This window comes from Pieris brassicae, chromosome 6 (assembly GCF_905147105.1).
Source record: "Pieris brassicae chromosome 6, ilPieBrab1.1, whole genome shotgun sequence".
In the NCBI taxonomy this organism is placed as follows: Eukaryota; Metazoa; Arthropoda; class Insecta; order Lepidoptera; family Pieridae; genus Pieris; species Pieris brassicae.
In genome coordinates this window covers 12,107,582-12,124,850 of record NC_059670.1, presented here as the reverse complement: position 1 = coordinate 12,124,850, position 17,269 = coordinate 12,107,582, and the positions used below count along the sequence as shown (strand labels likewise).

At 33.4% G+C, this 17,269-nt stretch overlaps 1 protein-coding gene across 1 annotated transcript in view; it reads left to right on the top strand.

Moving 5' to 3' along the window:
• The window catches only part of LOC123710659 (myosin heavy chain, striated muscle), a 57,893-nt gene that overhangs the window by 25,080 nt on the left and 15,544 nt on the right, over nucleotides 1-17,269 (top strand). The window contains exon 15 of the mRNA XM_045662699.1: nucleotides 3,199-3,374. Coding sequence (XP_045518655.1) covers nucleotides 3,199-3,374 — 176 coding nt within the window. The remainder of the gene's footprint in view (nucleotides 1-3,198; nucleotides 3,375-17,269) is intronic.

Below are 17,269 nucleotides of genomic sequence, written 5' to 3'. Positions count from 1 at the left end.
ATATTAAGAACACACCAATTTTTATTTGATGCAGACATATTGTTTTAAATAGGAAACTTAAAAAATTTACAAAAATAAAGAAAAAATTGACAACATTTGTATTTCCTTTAATATCAGAGAAATTATATTAAAATTTGTAAATGATTTGCTAATTTTACTAACAACATTAAAATGTTGTATATATTGGAGGACTTCTTGAACAGTATTATTCTGGATTTTCTGAAAGTTTGAGTTACAATAAAACGATGTCATAATGTATTTTGAGTGATCAATTCGACCGTGACCTTGTCATCACAAATACTTCGCAGGTTACATCGCCCATAAAAAGTGTATCTTTAATCTTATCTTGAACACAAATATGTATGTGAATAGAGTAATAAAATGCATATTTTATTGATTTTAGATATAAATTTGGTACCAAGACATATTGATAGAGGCTATATATTCCATTTGGCATGTGTGAATTTGCTACCTGAGATATTTTGGGTCATATTTCGACGAATAAATGTCTCGGTGATGAATTGGTATTAAATTTAATTGAACAAATTTGGTATATCTACTTTGATATTAAATAAATACATGTTCATTGTATTTAGCTACTAATTTATCGACTCTCATTACTTCTGATTGTATGCATATGGTATGTGTTGTACAGTTAAAATTTATATTACATATAGTTTAAAGAATACAGAAATATCAATCGAACGAAGTAGAATGGTGTCTTCAGTTGACTTATTTGTAGGTTCAACAATAGGAAGTTTACCTCCACCTTAATTGCTTACTTGGTTTTTTATTTAGATCACAAAATAATCCCTCGTTTGTGCTTCACCGCCTGACGTCATTTATTTAATTGTGGTCAATTAAAGAGTTTTATTAAAATGTATCAAGTCGCCATGTTGTTTATGTATATTATGTTATCGCCAACGCCATCTAGGTTTGTCTCGATATCAGTAAATCTATAACTTTATGAGCATGGACGAAACATACAGATAAAATCTGGTACGTGCCAAATTTTTTATTTTCACGAAAATAATTTGAGCTCTTTATGTGCTTTTTATATTAGCGCTCTGTAGTGATTTATAATAAATCGTCAGTATTAAACGAGAGTTTGTTCTTGTTATACGGGTGTTTTCGTAATTTACTTTCTTATTTGTTTTCCGAAAGTCATTGCTACCATTGTATTTATCATGAAAATATTGTTATTTGATCCAATTTTTATTTATTTAAAGGTAAGCTACATTGTACTATTTATAGATAAAACTATATTCAGCATTAGTAAGTAGTATAAAGCTTTGGAATAGTTTTGCAACTGTTTTGAATAAAATAACCTGTGTTAGTTCTTAACTTTTATATAGGCATGGTCTGGAACGCGGCCTTAATTGGTATAATAGAACTAAATCAAATTGATTGTTTTTTAAACGCCATAATCAGAGAGTATCATGTATACAATTGTAAATAAATGTTTTTATCATGAAAGTATAATAACAATCAATATAAATTTTCATCATATTTCCGAAGTAAAATGTGTCTTATTGCCTTAGCGTTTATGTATTTAGCCACAGCTCCCGGCTACGCAAGGCTTTTTAATATTTGGAATCATTTCTTTTTCATAATAATATAATCTAAATAATGGTACATTACATCTGAAAACCACTGGTTTGTATTAATGTAACAATAGCAGTCTTATTAGGAGCGCGACAAATTCATATTAAAATAGTTTTTTAATTTTCTTTTTATGTTCCTTAATGTTAGGTTATCTAGTAACTGATCGGGTAGTCCATTTATTGGCCGCGGTAGCAAATATCTCAACGTTCTCTCGCCATACACGTCGTTTGCTCTCGAAGTACAGAGCCGAACTTGCGTTACAGCTTGGGTCTGAACGACATGCACAACTTGATTTTTATGTCGTCTCGAAAAAAGATATTTATTAGCCATAATATATTTATAAATCCAAATATTTCCTGTTTATACAAGTAAAGATTAATTGACTATGACAGTATAATTTTGAACTTGAACCAGTGAAGTTTGAGCGTCAAACGGTCCTCTGACTCAGCGCCTCCCTCGTCCCGTCTAAGTAAAGAGTCTAATGGCTCACGTCCCTTGCATTTTTCCTCGCGACGCCTAAATATACATTTTAACCTCATTCTTGTATATAATGTACAATACTAAAAGAACTACAGATTATCGGTCATATGTATTCGTTAGTAAATTTATAGTAGTCTGTTCAAACCCTTACTATACAACTTGAGGGTTAAATGGTCCTTTAAATTAATTTCTATAGTTATATAGTTAGAACTATATCGTCATTATATATTGCCGAAGGTGATGTGATTATTTTGTTTCTATACATATATACCAATGGCGCTACAACCCTTTTAGGTCCGGCGACACACACCAGAATATTTGGGCCTAAGGCAAGCGCGAAATGAAAACATCACAAGGAACACTTTTTCATTCGAGCGTGTATTAAATGCGCACATAGTCCATAGCCCGGGATCGAACCTACAACCCCAGTCTTAACAGTCGTACTTTGAAACCACTAGGCTAACACTGTTGCATCTTGTTTCCTTTACATTAATAGATATTTAAAAAGTTATAATAATCTCATAACGGGTTTAGACGCCAGCGATCACGTAATCAATAAGTTTTGTATGTACAGAGTAGTTCATAAGAGTGACTATTGTGGTTAAAAGTTATAAGATGTATGTAAATAACTTGCTTCTTTTAGGACGTAGCTGACCCCGAGAACTTCGCACGGTACGGTAGTCAATGAATTTCGTGTTACAGATTAGCTGTACTAAATTTTTTTAATGAAAGTAATACAAAATCAATATTTAATTCACTGCTATAATAAGATAATAACGATATTGTTTCAATCCTCTCTCTTTGACATGTCTTTATTTTTGTGTAAACTACGGCATTTTCCGAAAACTGTAGATGTATTGTCTATGCGATACCTTTATATAAATACGAGACTCATGAAAATTTTATATTGGAAAATAAAAATTTATTTTCATTCATCGTTAATTTTCCAATGTTTTAAATATTTTTTCATTCATATTCAGGACGGAATAGAAATGATCGGCCCTGCTGTTCTCGAGTTCGTGTTCGTGTGTTCGACTTTTTTATACATAAGATTGTGTTGTGTATAACTGTAAATAAGTTAATTATTACAAAATATATAAATATTAATTTCAGGACAGAGAAGGCATGTCACAGTCAAAGCGAACGGAACTAACTCGGCTGTTAGCTGATAGCCTGTCCGTTGCCTTCGATTCTGTGCTCTGCATGTCCAGGATTTACGAGGATTCCCCGAAAAACAACGATGCTGAAAGCCTTTGCCACTTCAGGAGCCGGACGCACCAGTATATCACGTGAGTGAGCACGTATATTATTTATATTTGGTGCCTCAAAGGCCACACCTCAGTACACATTAATTTTCTTTGAAACTAAAGAGTTGAGTAATAAATATAATCAATACAAAAATATTAAAAAATGAAAACACATATAACATCTTTAATTATGGGCTGAGCACCATGACCACCAATCTCCAGGTTGTCCAAAATATAGCTTTTAATTTGGGATTTGTGTGTAAACAATCATATGCTTCTCCACGATTCGTCTTTTATTAAGACTTTCCTCTCTTTGTTCCTATGACTTAGGGGCTTGTGATGTATTCTATCGGAAGAAGAATTAAATCGTTTTTAAATATCTCAGAAAACTATTATCTTCTAGAAATAGAGTGGGGTTTTCTATGCTAGAATATTATTTGAAAAATATAGGCCAATAATAATTGACAAACATACATACGAAGTTTTGCACGCGTTTACGCACATATCAAACTGATAACGTTGGGAAGTAGAAGATCATTACATTTTACTTACTAAACTAAAATTTTAAAAATACGTATTGACACGTCAATAAATACAGCTTACTAGAATATACTTTATAATATGCTTATGTAATGCCACCGTATATAAAGTGTATTATCCCGAAGACATTTCATTTCGTATTACCAAGGGATAAAGTAGGAAATGGCTTGTCCACGCGCGTTACTCATAATCCAATTTCTCTAATGCACTTTTAGTTGTATGGTGGGGTTCGAGGGTTCTTTGAAATGTTTTATTCGCTACGACGCCCTAGTTCTATAACTAAAATATCAAGGGATTCTACCAGTCCTAGATATTTCGTATGTCACTTCTAATGGTAGGTTAATATTAATTCAGTCAAAATCTGTTATAACGATATCGAAGGGACTACTCATATTTGGTCGTAAAAACCGATAGTCGTAACAGCTGATGACATTGTTATTAAGTACCTAATACAATAGAATTCAGCCGGGACCTTTGATTTTAGTCAATATAACCTGTATGTTCTAAACGATGTCGTCGTAAACTGTTTTGACTATATATTTAACGAAGAGTATAATTAATTCGTTTTGGATACAACCTTAGTGTTTTTAATAATAGTAATCAGAGGCCCTTCACCCTTATTAGGTCTGGGCTTTAGATTTCTGTATGTTTCACGACTATTCATCAATCTAATAAAAAGCCTCCTCTGCCTGACTTTTTGGCTTCCTATGGAAGGTTTTCTTCACTGTCCGAGCTAAGCGATTCAGACATCGACAGAAAGTACATTGGTGGCACAGCCGGGATGACAGCCGTACGCTGAAGACACACACCACCACTGCGCATAACCTAATTATCTAAGTATCTTTAGCCATTAATAAATTCAAATGTGTACCCGAGCCGTAATGGGGTTACAAGACTTCAGCCATACAAAAGTGGCAACCACTTTTGTAAATTACGCTCCTTCGAAATAGGAAAAACGTCGCTCCCCTTCGCGAACATCTATTCACAATCAGTTCACCGTGGATCGCAATCAAAATACCAATCACTTAAAAATAATGTCCCCAATTCGTACCCAGAACAATGGTAATGTCAATAAATATAAATATTGAAATCGACCATCGGTTTTAATTAAAAAAAATCCCTCACAATGAAAAAGTTCACTCCCTAGGCTCGAATGAAATGTGACGCGGCGAATAATACGCATTGTTCGAAGATTGTCGTGTTTAGACTATACTTAATGAGTACGAGTAAAAGGATGGTATAATTGAACTTAAAACTGTTTTATAAAGGATTTTTTAACAAGACTTTGTATAAAGTATGATATGTCTAAAACATACGTGGTGGTCGTGGGTTCGATCCCCGGCTGTGCACCAATGGATTTTCTTTCTATGTGCGCATTCAACATTCGCTCGAACAGTTAAGGAAAACATCGTGAGGAAACCGACTTGCCTAAGACCAAAAACGATGACGGCGTGTCACGCACATGAGGCTGATCACCTACTTGCCTATTAGACTAACAAATGATCATGAAACAGATACAGAAATCTGAGGCTCAGAACACAATGGTTATTTTTTGTAGATTAAGAGTATTGTAAATACTGTATCATTCTGTATTAACGATATGCTAATTTTGTTTATAAATTAGTCTTTAGAGCCATAAGATTTTTATTTTGAAAAATGTGGACTAAAACCTGTTAAAAACATATAAAATCACAATTGACTTGTGAAATCTGTCGCAGCGCATTGTTGATTGCACCTTTGTGATCAAATGTGACGTAAAGTGGGGCATGTGTGAGTATTGTGCACAGATGGAAGCTGCATAATGTTGCAGGCATAGAGTAACCATATCAGCTATGCACTGAGTATTTTTTTCTTCCTATTTCTAAAAATTTAAAATATTAAACTGTCACATGACATTTTTCATTAATTTATTTTATTTGAAGAGAAGTGTTGGCCTAGTGCGATTCTTATCCCGGAGATCGTTGGTTCGATCCCCGGCTGTGCACCAATGAACTTTCGATGTTGTCATTTATTATTATCGAGAGGATACCGGCTTGTCGTTTACCCAAAAAGTCGACGACGTATGTCAGGCGATTACATTGAAATGTACAAATAATCATGAAACACATACAGATATTTGAGGCCCAAACCTAAAAAGGTCGTGTCGTCTTATTATTATCGGTTATTTTTATTGTTTCTTAGGGCTATAAGCGATTAGGCGTTTGTGTGTAATTAGTAAAATACATTACATATAAACACAACAATCTCTGCAGGGAATCAATTACCTTGTTTTTTTATAATTCAAACACTACGAAACTAGTTTAGTCAATATTTTCATATTTAAAGAAAGTGTATTGAGTTAGATTCATTAATATTAAAGAAAAAAATAAGGAAACAAAACACTTTTTTAACCGGATTAACGCACGTTGTAAAGCACGTGAAACGTCGGAAAAAATTAAATTTATGTAAATAATTATAAGTTTATAATAATACAAATAGCTTTAATCCGGTTAAAAAAGTGTTTTCTTTCAATGTGTAAAAGCTATGCTAAAGACAATACTATAGAAAAAAATATTGTTCATAAATACCATTTTTACTCTGTGTACCCAATGTCGCTTGGTAGATTACAAGCGATGATCAATATAATCGGATTGAATCGACCCACTACGCGATAATGATAACACTTATTTCTACGTACGTTCATCTATTCAATTTATCGAATTTGTGATAATTTTATTCACAATATCAAAACTATTTACTTTATAAACATCCGTCTTAGGGTTGATGTCCAGTGAACCTGTACTTGTCCTATTCAATCATGCTTTACTAAGAAAGTATTATCAGGGACCTACTTAACTTAATGACCCCTAGATGGGGCGTCCACAGTGAGTCTCCATTTGGTATTGAGCCTCGTATTTCACCTCGCACACCACCTTCTTCCAGCTCGCTTTGTCTCGTCTGCAACTGTACAGCGTCATTTTTGCCTAGGACGGCCATGGTTCCGCTTTCCTGGCGGGTTCCAATAAGTGCCTGCTTGGGATGCCTTCGCAGTGAAGTGGGACTGAAAATGCTTCATGCCTTTTGTTGCGGGTTTTTACTTAACATAATTGCCGTAGTTTTTTCTATTTGCACTTTGCAACTGTTCTAAAACACCACATGGAAAATCACAGCACTCGCGAACAATTATTCATTCGATGACACTCCATCGAGTGGTTGATTGAAGAATTATTCACTCGATACCACTCGTTATGAACCACTGGAAGCCCTCACGAAAATCTGAGTGATTCGGGAAACGCAAAGTGCTTTGATTGCGCACTTCCAGTTTTTATTAAGTGAATTAATTGCGTTCTATGTAGAAGTTTTATGACCAAGTATTGGTCATAAATAGTAATGTTGTCTATTTAAGCCAGTTTTATTTCTGCATGCATTTTAATTGCAGTAGTAAAATTTACTTAACAAATTTCTACCTACTTTCTATGTTTTCTGTTTCTTATAACTTATATTTTAATGAGCAATGCAAATACAGGCATTTCTTTGTAACATGCCCCATTACGGGGTTACGGGAATTTCCCAATATCATTCGCATTACGTAAAGGACATCGTGAGGAACCCGTAAATTTAAGATCTAAATCTAAGCTTTACCAACACCTTGACCCACACAATGACCACAGAGAATTAAATACTCCTAAATTTAAAATAGAGAATAATAAACGCAGAACAGAAGGGTAAGCGTACCGATTACCAGTCACCTGCTATTAAATCGAGCGCGCATCATTGGCACAACACAAAATGAACGCATACGTGCCGCTATAACGGGGGATGTCCCCTATACATTATATTGAATAAATATTGTTTCTTCGCTAGATTGAATTAAGTTCGCATATCGTTAGGGTAGCTTTGAGGCGTGTCTCATGTTGCGTTCTAAATTACTTAATGTCTTCATAAAAATATGTTCGAGTTTCGAAGTTTTCTATCATCAGTTTTGATCTCTCTCTTAGTATAGTATTCTAGTAGAAGTATTTTTTCTACTATGGTTTTTTTTTCGTTGTCTCAAGCATATAAATTGTTCTAGAAATTTAAATAGGTAAATATGAAACCAACAAGAATTCAGTGGAACCAATTCGTTTCGTATAAACTTTGACGGTCTTAGTCGTTAAAATGTCTAATTTGATCAAATAATAGTTCTAACAATAATGCGAGTCTCTAAATCTAAATCGCTCGTGTGAACTGTTGCTAAATGATCGGATCTGAAAGAAATGTTGACTACATGAGTTTGCTCATGCAATATTATATAAACAGTGACCACCAACCACTCCAATTACTTCATAATAAAAATGTATTAAAAATGCTGTTAGTATGTATATGTAAAATATTAATATGTAAAGCAAGCGCTAATAAAAAATAAATATTGGTATATCAAATAATCATCGCACCGACTGCGTTTTAATAAATTAAAAATGTCCTCGTTAAAATTGTCGTGTGGGGTGAGTCTTCACTGTTAGCGGATTGGAAAACTGTTGTAATACTTATTTTGATTGTATGTGATAGAAAGAGATGGAAATAGCCCATTAAAACATGGGTTATATGAAAATGGTAATTGGTTCTCTATTAAACATATTTGCGAATAATTTCGACTTAGACTCCTTCAAGAAAAAAGTGGAGCAATTCTGTAAAGGCCGGAAACCCAATTGCGAGCCCTCTGGAATTGAGTGTCCATGGGCAGCGGTATCTCTTAGCATCAGGGGAGCCTTCTGCCCGTTTGAACTTAGTTCTTTAAAAAAAACAAAACTGACAAATCAATAAGCAAATACTTTAGTTGTTATCTTTTCGTATGTAAATACAAAGTGGATAAAATTCTCAGACCCCACACTCGCCAACACTTATGCCATAACATACTCTACGGGGCTACTTGACATCACGACCTGTATGAAGAACACTTTAATTTGGCAATTGGTGGGCGGAGAGGAGTTTGGGCGACATGCTGTCTAATTACAAGTCGGCTCATTGGCTTTTTGTTATTCATAATGAATAGATACGGGACACGGGGGCGAGATCGGACGTTTACCCTGATTATAATGCTTATTTAAATTTAGATTCTATTGAAAAAGCTGTGTGATTTGGATATGCCAACAAGCCCGGAATATAATAGAAACTTTCTGGCGTTCTATAGGCTTATGATATCCTAGTACTTTATGGATGTAATCTTTAGGGATTTTTTTTTGTATCAATAAGTAAGTATTTTGTAATAACTTATGTAACCTACTTACTTTTTTTATTTGTATAATTATGTATATTATAGTATTGTATTCTGTTAACATAGCTTTTACACATTGAAGGAAATCAGTTTTTTTACCTGATTGAAGCTATTATAAACTTATAATTCATTTACACAATTTTAAATTTAAATTTTTCCGACGTTTCGCGTGCTTCCCAGCGTGCGTGGTCACGGTGACTGAAGACAAAAAGTGTGTTGAAATGTCCAAATATGTATATTATGGTAACAAAGTATAAATAAATAAATATATTATTGTTTTCTTTCGGGCAAGAGCAGTGTTGGCCATAATGGCTTCTGCGTGCGAATGTTATACCTGAGGTCGTAGAACCCCAGGTTGTGCACCAATGTACTTTCAGTCTATGTGCGCATCAAACATTTGCTCGAACGGTAAAAGAAAACATCGTGAGGAAACCGGCTTGCCTTAGACCCAAAAAGTTGACGGCGTGTGCCAGGCATAGAACATTCATCACCTATTTGTCTATTAGATTGACAAAAATCATGAAACATATACAGAAATCTGAGCCCCAGACCTAAAAAGGTTGTACCGCCACTGATTTATATTCTTTTCAGTTCTCGTATTATAAAATCCTTACCTATCTAATAGTTATATTACAGTTGATAGAATATTTATATGTACTCTTAAAATGTTGTGTTCGTTATTTATATTACAAGAAGTTTAGGCAATTAAAATGTCGTTTTTCTCATTGTACTTGACGATATTCAATATCCGATACGATATTCCACATCTGATTACAAAGGCTTTTTAATGGCAACAAATAAAATTATGATAAAAACATTATTAATGACAGAAATATGGTTGTGACAAAATGTCCCTGTCAATACATATTATCACGTGGTACGTTAAAAGTGTTTTTTTAAAGAAAATGTCTTAGTGTTACATCTAATCAAACAATAGTCGTATAAGTCCTTAAGTATGCGTGAATGTTTGTGCGTATAGTACATCTGTATTTGAGAGTGTGGCTGAGAGTTGTTATTAGCGTGCGATGTGTCTGTGTTAGATTTGGAAACTCAAGAGTCATGCCAAAATACGCCTAAATAACGTGTTCGTCTTTCTTGACATTGTATAAAATGTCGGCATATTTTGTTAATTTAACACCGTATTAGCTAATACATTCACACGTCATCGCGCACCGCGCCATATGTGCTGTGAATTGAATAATCGCTAATAAAAAAATATGGCGATTTCTTACTGCTTCATTGCGCATGTTTCGTTATTGCCATTTTGGTGTGATTACTAACGCAAGTCTAGGACAAGTTCGTAGGTTAAATATGATTTAACTAATCTACTAATCCGGAGCTGGATATATGCGGTAGTTGGCTGATGATTGTAAAGAAAGCATTGTTGAGTGCCTATCTCATACCTAATCCTGTGTTTTGCGGTATTTTTTTCTGATTAATAAAAAATTCTGGTTTGATTTGATTTGTTGAGTTTGGTTTGATTTTAAATTTTTTTTATTAATTGTCATATATTTTAGATAAAAGAGCTTGTAACATATACCATAGATATAGTATTGTGTATGATATGGTAAACATGGATAAATAAATAAATATACCAAAAATTTAAATCAAAAGTACAAAACCTACTCTGGTGAAATTTGTACAGTTTTCCAACAATATCACCTATATCGGTAAAGATATATCTAACATAAGCTCCTTTTTCAAAACTATGACTCTAACTACTAAAATCAAAAATACTTATTCCCCGTGAAAATCTAACCCCCAGTAAATATTGACCAATTACAACTGAAGTATTTCAATTTTGCATTAGTCGTGTGGCGCAAATGTGGTTTCGTTGTCGCCCCGCGGGACCGTGGTTCGATTACGGGCGCGTGACATGTCCCCAGACGCGACGCGATCATAAATATTTGACATTGATGACTACGAAGTAGGCCTTACAATTCTAACTAGCTTCGTGACCTCATTTTCGAATATTATTTCTACTATATGTAACTAAACTAATAAGAAATTCTTACCCAAGTACCCTCCGGAATGCAGTTATGCAAATATTAAAAAATATTTTCACTTTACCATAAGTATGCAGCAATTTTCGGTATTATTATTAATATCATTAATTAGTCATATTTCATATGTTCTAAAATAACGTGTCAAACAAAGACAAATAAGAAAATATGACGTTACAAATTTTACACACAAATTACAAGCATTGAAACAAATAAAAATAATTGGCCATAGGTCAGAATATGACAAGTAATACTGAGAAAAATGTACTTGTCATTGACTAATCTATGACCACATAATTATTTAATAGGACGATATATTTTCGTGTGTTTTATTATTATAGGCAAGTGGGTTGTCTTTAAGTTTACCTTGTGATGTTTTACTCGTTGTACGAGCAACTGTAAAAGTAAAAAGAGATAAAATTGCAACATGCCATGGACGATTTCAGACCACGTCAGGATTGAAAATCTTTTCTAGTTCTCTTCACCACTAGGCTAACATTTGTAATTTTTATATGCGTTGTGAAAATGCACAAAATCTTGCCACAATCCTTTGATTAAATGTTACTAAGACAATATTCAAAGTTAATGTGTATAAGCAAGCTCTTAAATGAGAGGCATTTATGAGTAGCGGTCACCTACAAGTCGAGTAAGCATCACAATCCACACAGTAGGAAATGATTTGCAAATACAATAATGGTCGAATAGTGGGTACTAACAACTCAATGCGCTCCCCGTGGCTTCGCCCGCTGTGCCCTTGTGTCCGCTAAGTGTAAATATTGTATAGCACTAACTAGGGGCTCGCGTTGATGGATTTATTAAGAGTTCAGTAAATAAATGGAAAGTCTTTCGTTCGTTGGATCAATCTTTTATTTAGACGAAGAAAAACGATTATTAAGGAGATTTTAGACCAGATTTTTATAAGCACTTTCTTATGTTAAACATTCTGTTCAGTAAATAAGGTTTTTTTTAAATTAGTTTAAGGTTAGATCGTAATGTTTAAATTGTGCAAGCATTTCATTTAAAATAAAACTGTGTGCGTGTACTAGTGTACACACGTAAGAAGAAACTTCTTTATGACCTTATTTTTCGAAAAATTGTCTACTATATGTAACTTTACAGAAATTGGTTAAATAAAGTTAAATTAGATAAAGTTTAGGAAAAGGCTTTTATTAACATATACATGAATACAAATAATACAATTATTTCATTTTACCTGATTACTACTAAGATTATTCCAAAATCTCATTAATTGTAATAGAATTATTAGTATGATTGTAATCGTTATTATATATTTTTGTTATTAATGGCTTCGAATCTCTTCGAACCAACCGTGGTAGGGACAAGAAAAAGATGGCGCGTAACGGAATAATGTGACGCGTATCCGAAAAATGTGACGGCAAATTTTATAAAAGAAGTTTCACTTCAAAAAATTCATGAGTTTCTAAAATTTGGAAATCTTAGTTAGGCTTTTCAGTAATTTTCTACCGGATAATATTCTTTCCCCGGTTTAATATAAATGCTTCAATAATTATGTGGTAATTAAAAAAATGACGGTTTATTGCTTTCTTGGAAGAAATTTTCCGACTTGGTTTTAGTAGTTTTTCCCTATTATTCCGGTGCCTTTATTAATATTAATTCAATAATATAATATTGATATTTTATTTAGATTCAATTATTATTATGTTATACGAATAAATTATAAAATATCTTTATCACCATCTTAACACTCAGAGAGTGGTAGGGGGTTAAGCTGACGTTAAGTGTCGTGGGACGTAGCAGGTGGGCGAGGGTCGTGGGTTCAGATTCCGTTAAGCACACGTGTGCATTGGGGTATTATTATTTCGCGGTCGACGCCTCGCAAATTGGGAGTTCGTAATATGAGCCGTGTGGTTGGTTTCGTTCTGAGTAACAATAAGGTGTAGCCTACACCTGGTCTTTTACAGAACCTGGTGGTGTGTTTGTCGCCACAGAAGCATCATCAATTGCGAATTAAAGGACGCAAAAATATCTCCCCCCCCCCTCGTGTCTCATTCACAGTTACCTTTGAGGTAAGTGAGTCTTGTAACGCATACAGTTAAAATTAATATTGTTTAAAGGTTGCTTATCAGCACCTATAGGTCTCAGGTCTTTCTAGGAAGTTTTTTCTGATCTTTTATGTACTCGCTCCGTTCGGGGGCTCTAAAATTGTAGTAAGAGTCTCAGAATAGTTAAATGAAAAGTTGTAGCCAATAGAAACGTGACGCAAATATAAAGGACGATCTCATTTCATACATTTTTAGTTTTTTTGATATAAAAATTAATTCCAGTTTAAGCATTCACCAAAATGCCTATATTATTGATTTATTCTTTATCTTCTATAATATATTTTTACTCTGGTGAATATTGAGATCTGTATATTACTAATATGTTGTGAAACCATGAAGCTTGAAATGTAAGCTTTGTAAAAAACGTTACTTGTTTTGACCGGAATCGAGTTGGACAATCGAAAACAATTCAATACATTTCGATTATCGTTCATTCGCTAAGTAGTAGACAAGGGGCTGGGGTGTGAGACAGGGATGGATATGCATTAAAAATATGCGTGCGAGAGGGACGGGAAACGTGCTTGAGAGTTGAGTAGCAGCGACAGATTGGCGCGCACATGTCGAGATGCGATGCGCTTTTTGCTAACTTTACAAGTGATGTGCTTTGTCGATATTATAAATTAATTGGGTATGTGAAGTTCTTTGCTTCCATTGAAGGATCTGGAGGCGGATGTGGTTATTGCTTCGTTAAAATAATTTGTTGTGTTTAAAGATTAATCCTATGTAAGGAAGATTCTTGTGCTTTTACTAGTTCTGCGTCTTTGTCTTTAATCTGCTAAATTAAAAAAAAAAACAATAAAACATCTAACTAACAGACAAATATGAAATATATTCTTGGTAAATTCTTGTCTCTGTGATAAATAACTATATATATTTAAGATTTTTTTTTTAATAATGTATAATTTCATTTCATTTAACACCATCGATTTCCATTAATTTCAACACGACACAGCCCTAGTCGCAACTACTTGCCTCGAAAGGGAGCCCCGAGCCGAATGCCACTTGTTTGTGCGATTTAATTTCATTTATCAACGCATTAGTTGCTCAAAAAGAATTACTTACCAGGATTACCTCCCTTCATATGTAAATATAGCTATACAAAGACTTAGCATTCCGTGATCTGACTCTAATGCAAGGCTTTCGGTATAAGTATTGGCAGGAAAATGTATATAAAATAAAATATATATTTTGATATATGATTGGTTACGTATCTCCAATTGTTTGTCTATAATTTTGTATATGTAGCATTTCTATATGTCGAAGAAATGTAGGCTATAAAATATTTCGTTATAAAAAGTGTGTTGGTGATAGACCAAAATTAAATATAGTTGGAATGGTTCTATTAATATAATTAATCCGTATAAATGTTAAAAGAATAGAATTAAACCAATTAATAACTCTTTATAGGCCTTTGACAACGTAAATATATACAATAATTTAGCCATTTACTAAACATACATATTTTAAAGGTATTTGTTATAAGACCTTTCTTTCTAAGCGTAAATGGATTTTTTCATATTTATTTCCATTTGTATAATATCATGTCAATCAATCTCAATAGATTCTCTCTCGCAGATTCTTCTTGACACTTTAAAAGTTCGAAATTGTATAAGAAATAGTTTGCCTTTAATTCTTTCAACCTTTATACACCCGATATAATGATTTGCACAACCAAAAGTCCATAATCACCGAGAACTATTTAAGTATGCAATAATTTAATTTTCATTTTTACACATGTTGCTGAAGGGGTCACATGCAAAGGGTCGAAATAAAGTTGTTTGGATTACATTTGCATGTATTAAAACGAAATAAATTCGTCTCGTAGTCACGCCTCGAATTACGTTGTCATTTATAATCATTTATGGTTTAGTTTTATGATTTGTGCATCTGTTAAAGTAGAGTTTTTTTTATTAAGACCCCTATTAGCGATCAGGAAGATGTCTGGTTGAGAAGTCAAACAATAGGGAAGTGTTTAGTGTCGTCGTTTCTAGAAAAGCACTTTTATTTTTATTATTAAATTAGCTCTGGGTGATATGGACGCGCGTCGTCTATGCTATTGATCTTCCATATTTGATAAATCTGTGCCCAAGCAACAAGTCCGATAGGCCATGCCGTGTTACCCCCATGCCACTTCGAGATCGCACCCGGCTTCTGCAAAAGTCGGTCGTTCAACAAGTAATTATCACCACCACCCTCAAATGGTCAGTTTGGTCAGTTTGGTCTGCACGAGCACGCGGGGCTTCACTTTTAATCTGTGTAGATAGGGTCACAAAGCCCCGTGGCCAGTCAGAATCTGCGCCATTTGAGGTGGATAAGAATTTTTACAACCTAACTAAAGTGTCCAATGTCTTTGAACCAATTCCTGTTTTGGTAAAAAACAATGTGATATTAAATAAAAAAATAAAAAATTCTATGTATATATATAGTTTAACTATTAAAACGAGAAAATACTTTCAGATAAAACACGCTTAGTTATTGACAATGTTTTAGACAATCAGTTTTGTGTCAGTTTTATATTCAAAATAAATGTCTCAAACTTATAATATTGGAAGAACTTTTATTTTACTTCAACTCTTTGGAACTTAAGTTAAAACATTACAAAACCACTTTTCTTTTAAATTAAGGCTTCAATTTGGTTTAATCTACGTCCCAACAAAGTTCCTCGTTATACTTTCCAAGATAAATAAATAACTTAAAACACTTTCGTGCTATCATCTAATGTTCTATAATCATAATGTGTATATAGTTACATTATTTAGATACCTTGAACTAATTGGTCGTAGACATATTTGAAATTCCTTTCCTTACGAATTAAAATTCTATATGAAATAATTTCTTTGAAACTATTTCCCGTACAAGTGTAGTTTGGCAAGAATTAAGCAGACAGCAGAAAGTGACTTTCTTTAATATTATGTAATTATTTTTTTTATAAATCCTGCCCTTTGAATTATTGGCCACAGATGATAACCGTATTTTTTTCCGTTTCGCGGTCGAGTAGGGAAGTTTTTTCATATGTATACCTAATTCTACTAGCCAATCTTGTAGTATACAATTTTAGAGAAAACTTAGGTCACAATTATGATTTATTACCATCGTGGCGTGATTGACAAAATTGATGACGTGATTGCGTGATTAATATACTCACATATTAGTCAGCATTTGACCCCTACTTCTGATTTACCTGTTCCGAGAGACTATATCATATATTCACTTATATTATATCGAGTCTTATATTATGAGCTAATATATCACAGACAAAACCTGAGATAAATGCTCACCGAAATTAAGAACGAAAACATTTAAATGAACTATTAGTTTTGTAGAGTGTTGCTGTATTGAACTATCAAGTTCGCCTACAGTGGATTAATTTGCTATAATGGTAAAAAAATAATAATATATCCATTCACACAATTTTGCTTATAGAAATATCGATAAATCAGTTTTAATAGCATTTAAGAACTTTTCTACCATTCGTAGATTTTTAATTTACACTTGTATTAAAAATAATGATGTATAAATAATTGGCGACACCGGATTGGACCAGATCTATGCTTTATTTTAAAAATATTTAGTTTATGCATAATTTTCTTAATGCCTATACGTGTAACATTTTTCAACAGTTGCACACTAACAGATCAATGCACGTACGCTGTTTCCATTTCCATTAGCGCGGTTGAATTTAGAACATGCTCCGATTGGGTGACGGGCTACATTAATCATTGGCGCCTGCGCTTTTATTAGATTTTTATTAGTTACAATGTTATAAGAGGAAGCAATTATTATTTTAGTGATTTTAGTCTATAGAAGAAAAAAAAATTTTGGCTTAGATATTTTTGCCCACTAAGCGATTCGAATACATCTCATGGTTGAGAAACATAATTACAGGACATAAGAAATAAATAAATTATATCAATCGCAATCGAAGCCTTTAAATTTCCATCACACGAAACATAAAGCAATATTCAAGTCTTTATCAAATGAAAAACGAGCTAAACAATCCTAAACATTCGACGTTTAAAAAAACAAAATGCCTCGTTGGCGCCATTCGAATACCGGAGATAAAATCCCGCGTCCCGA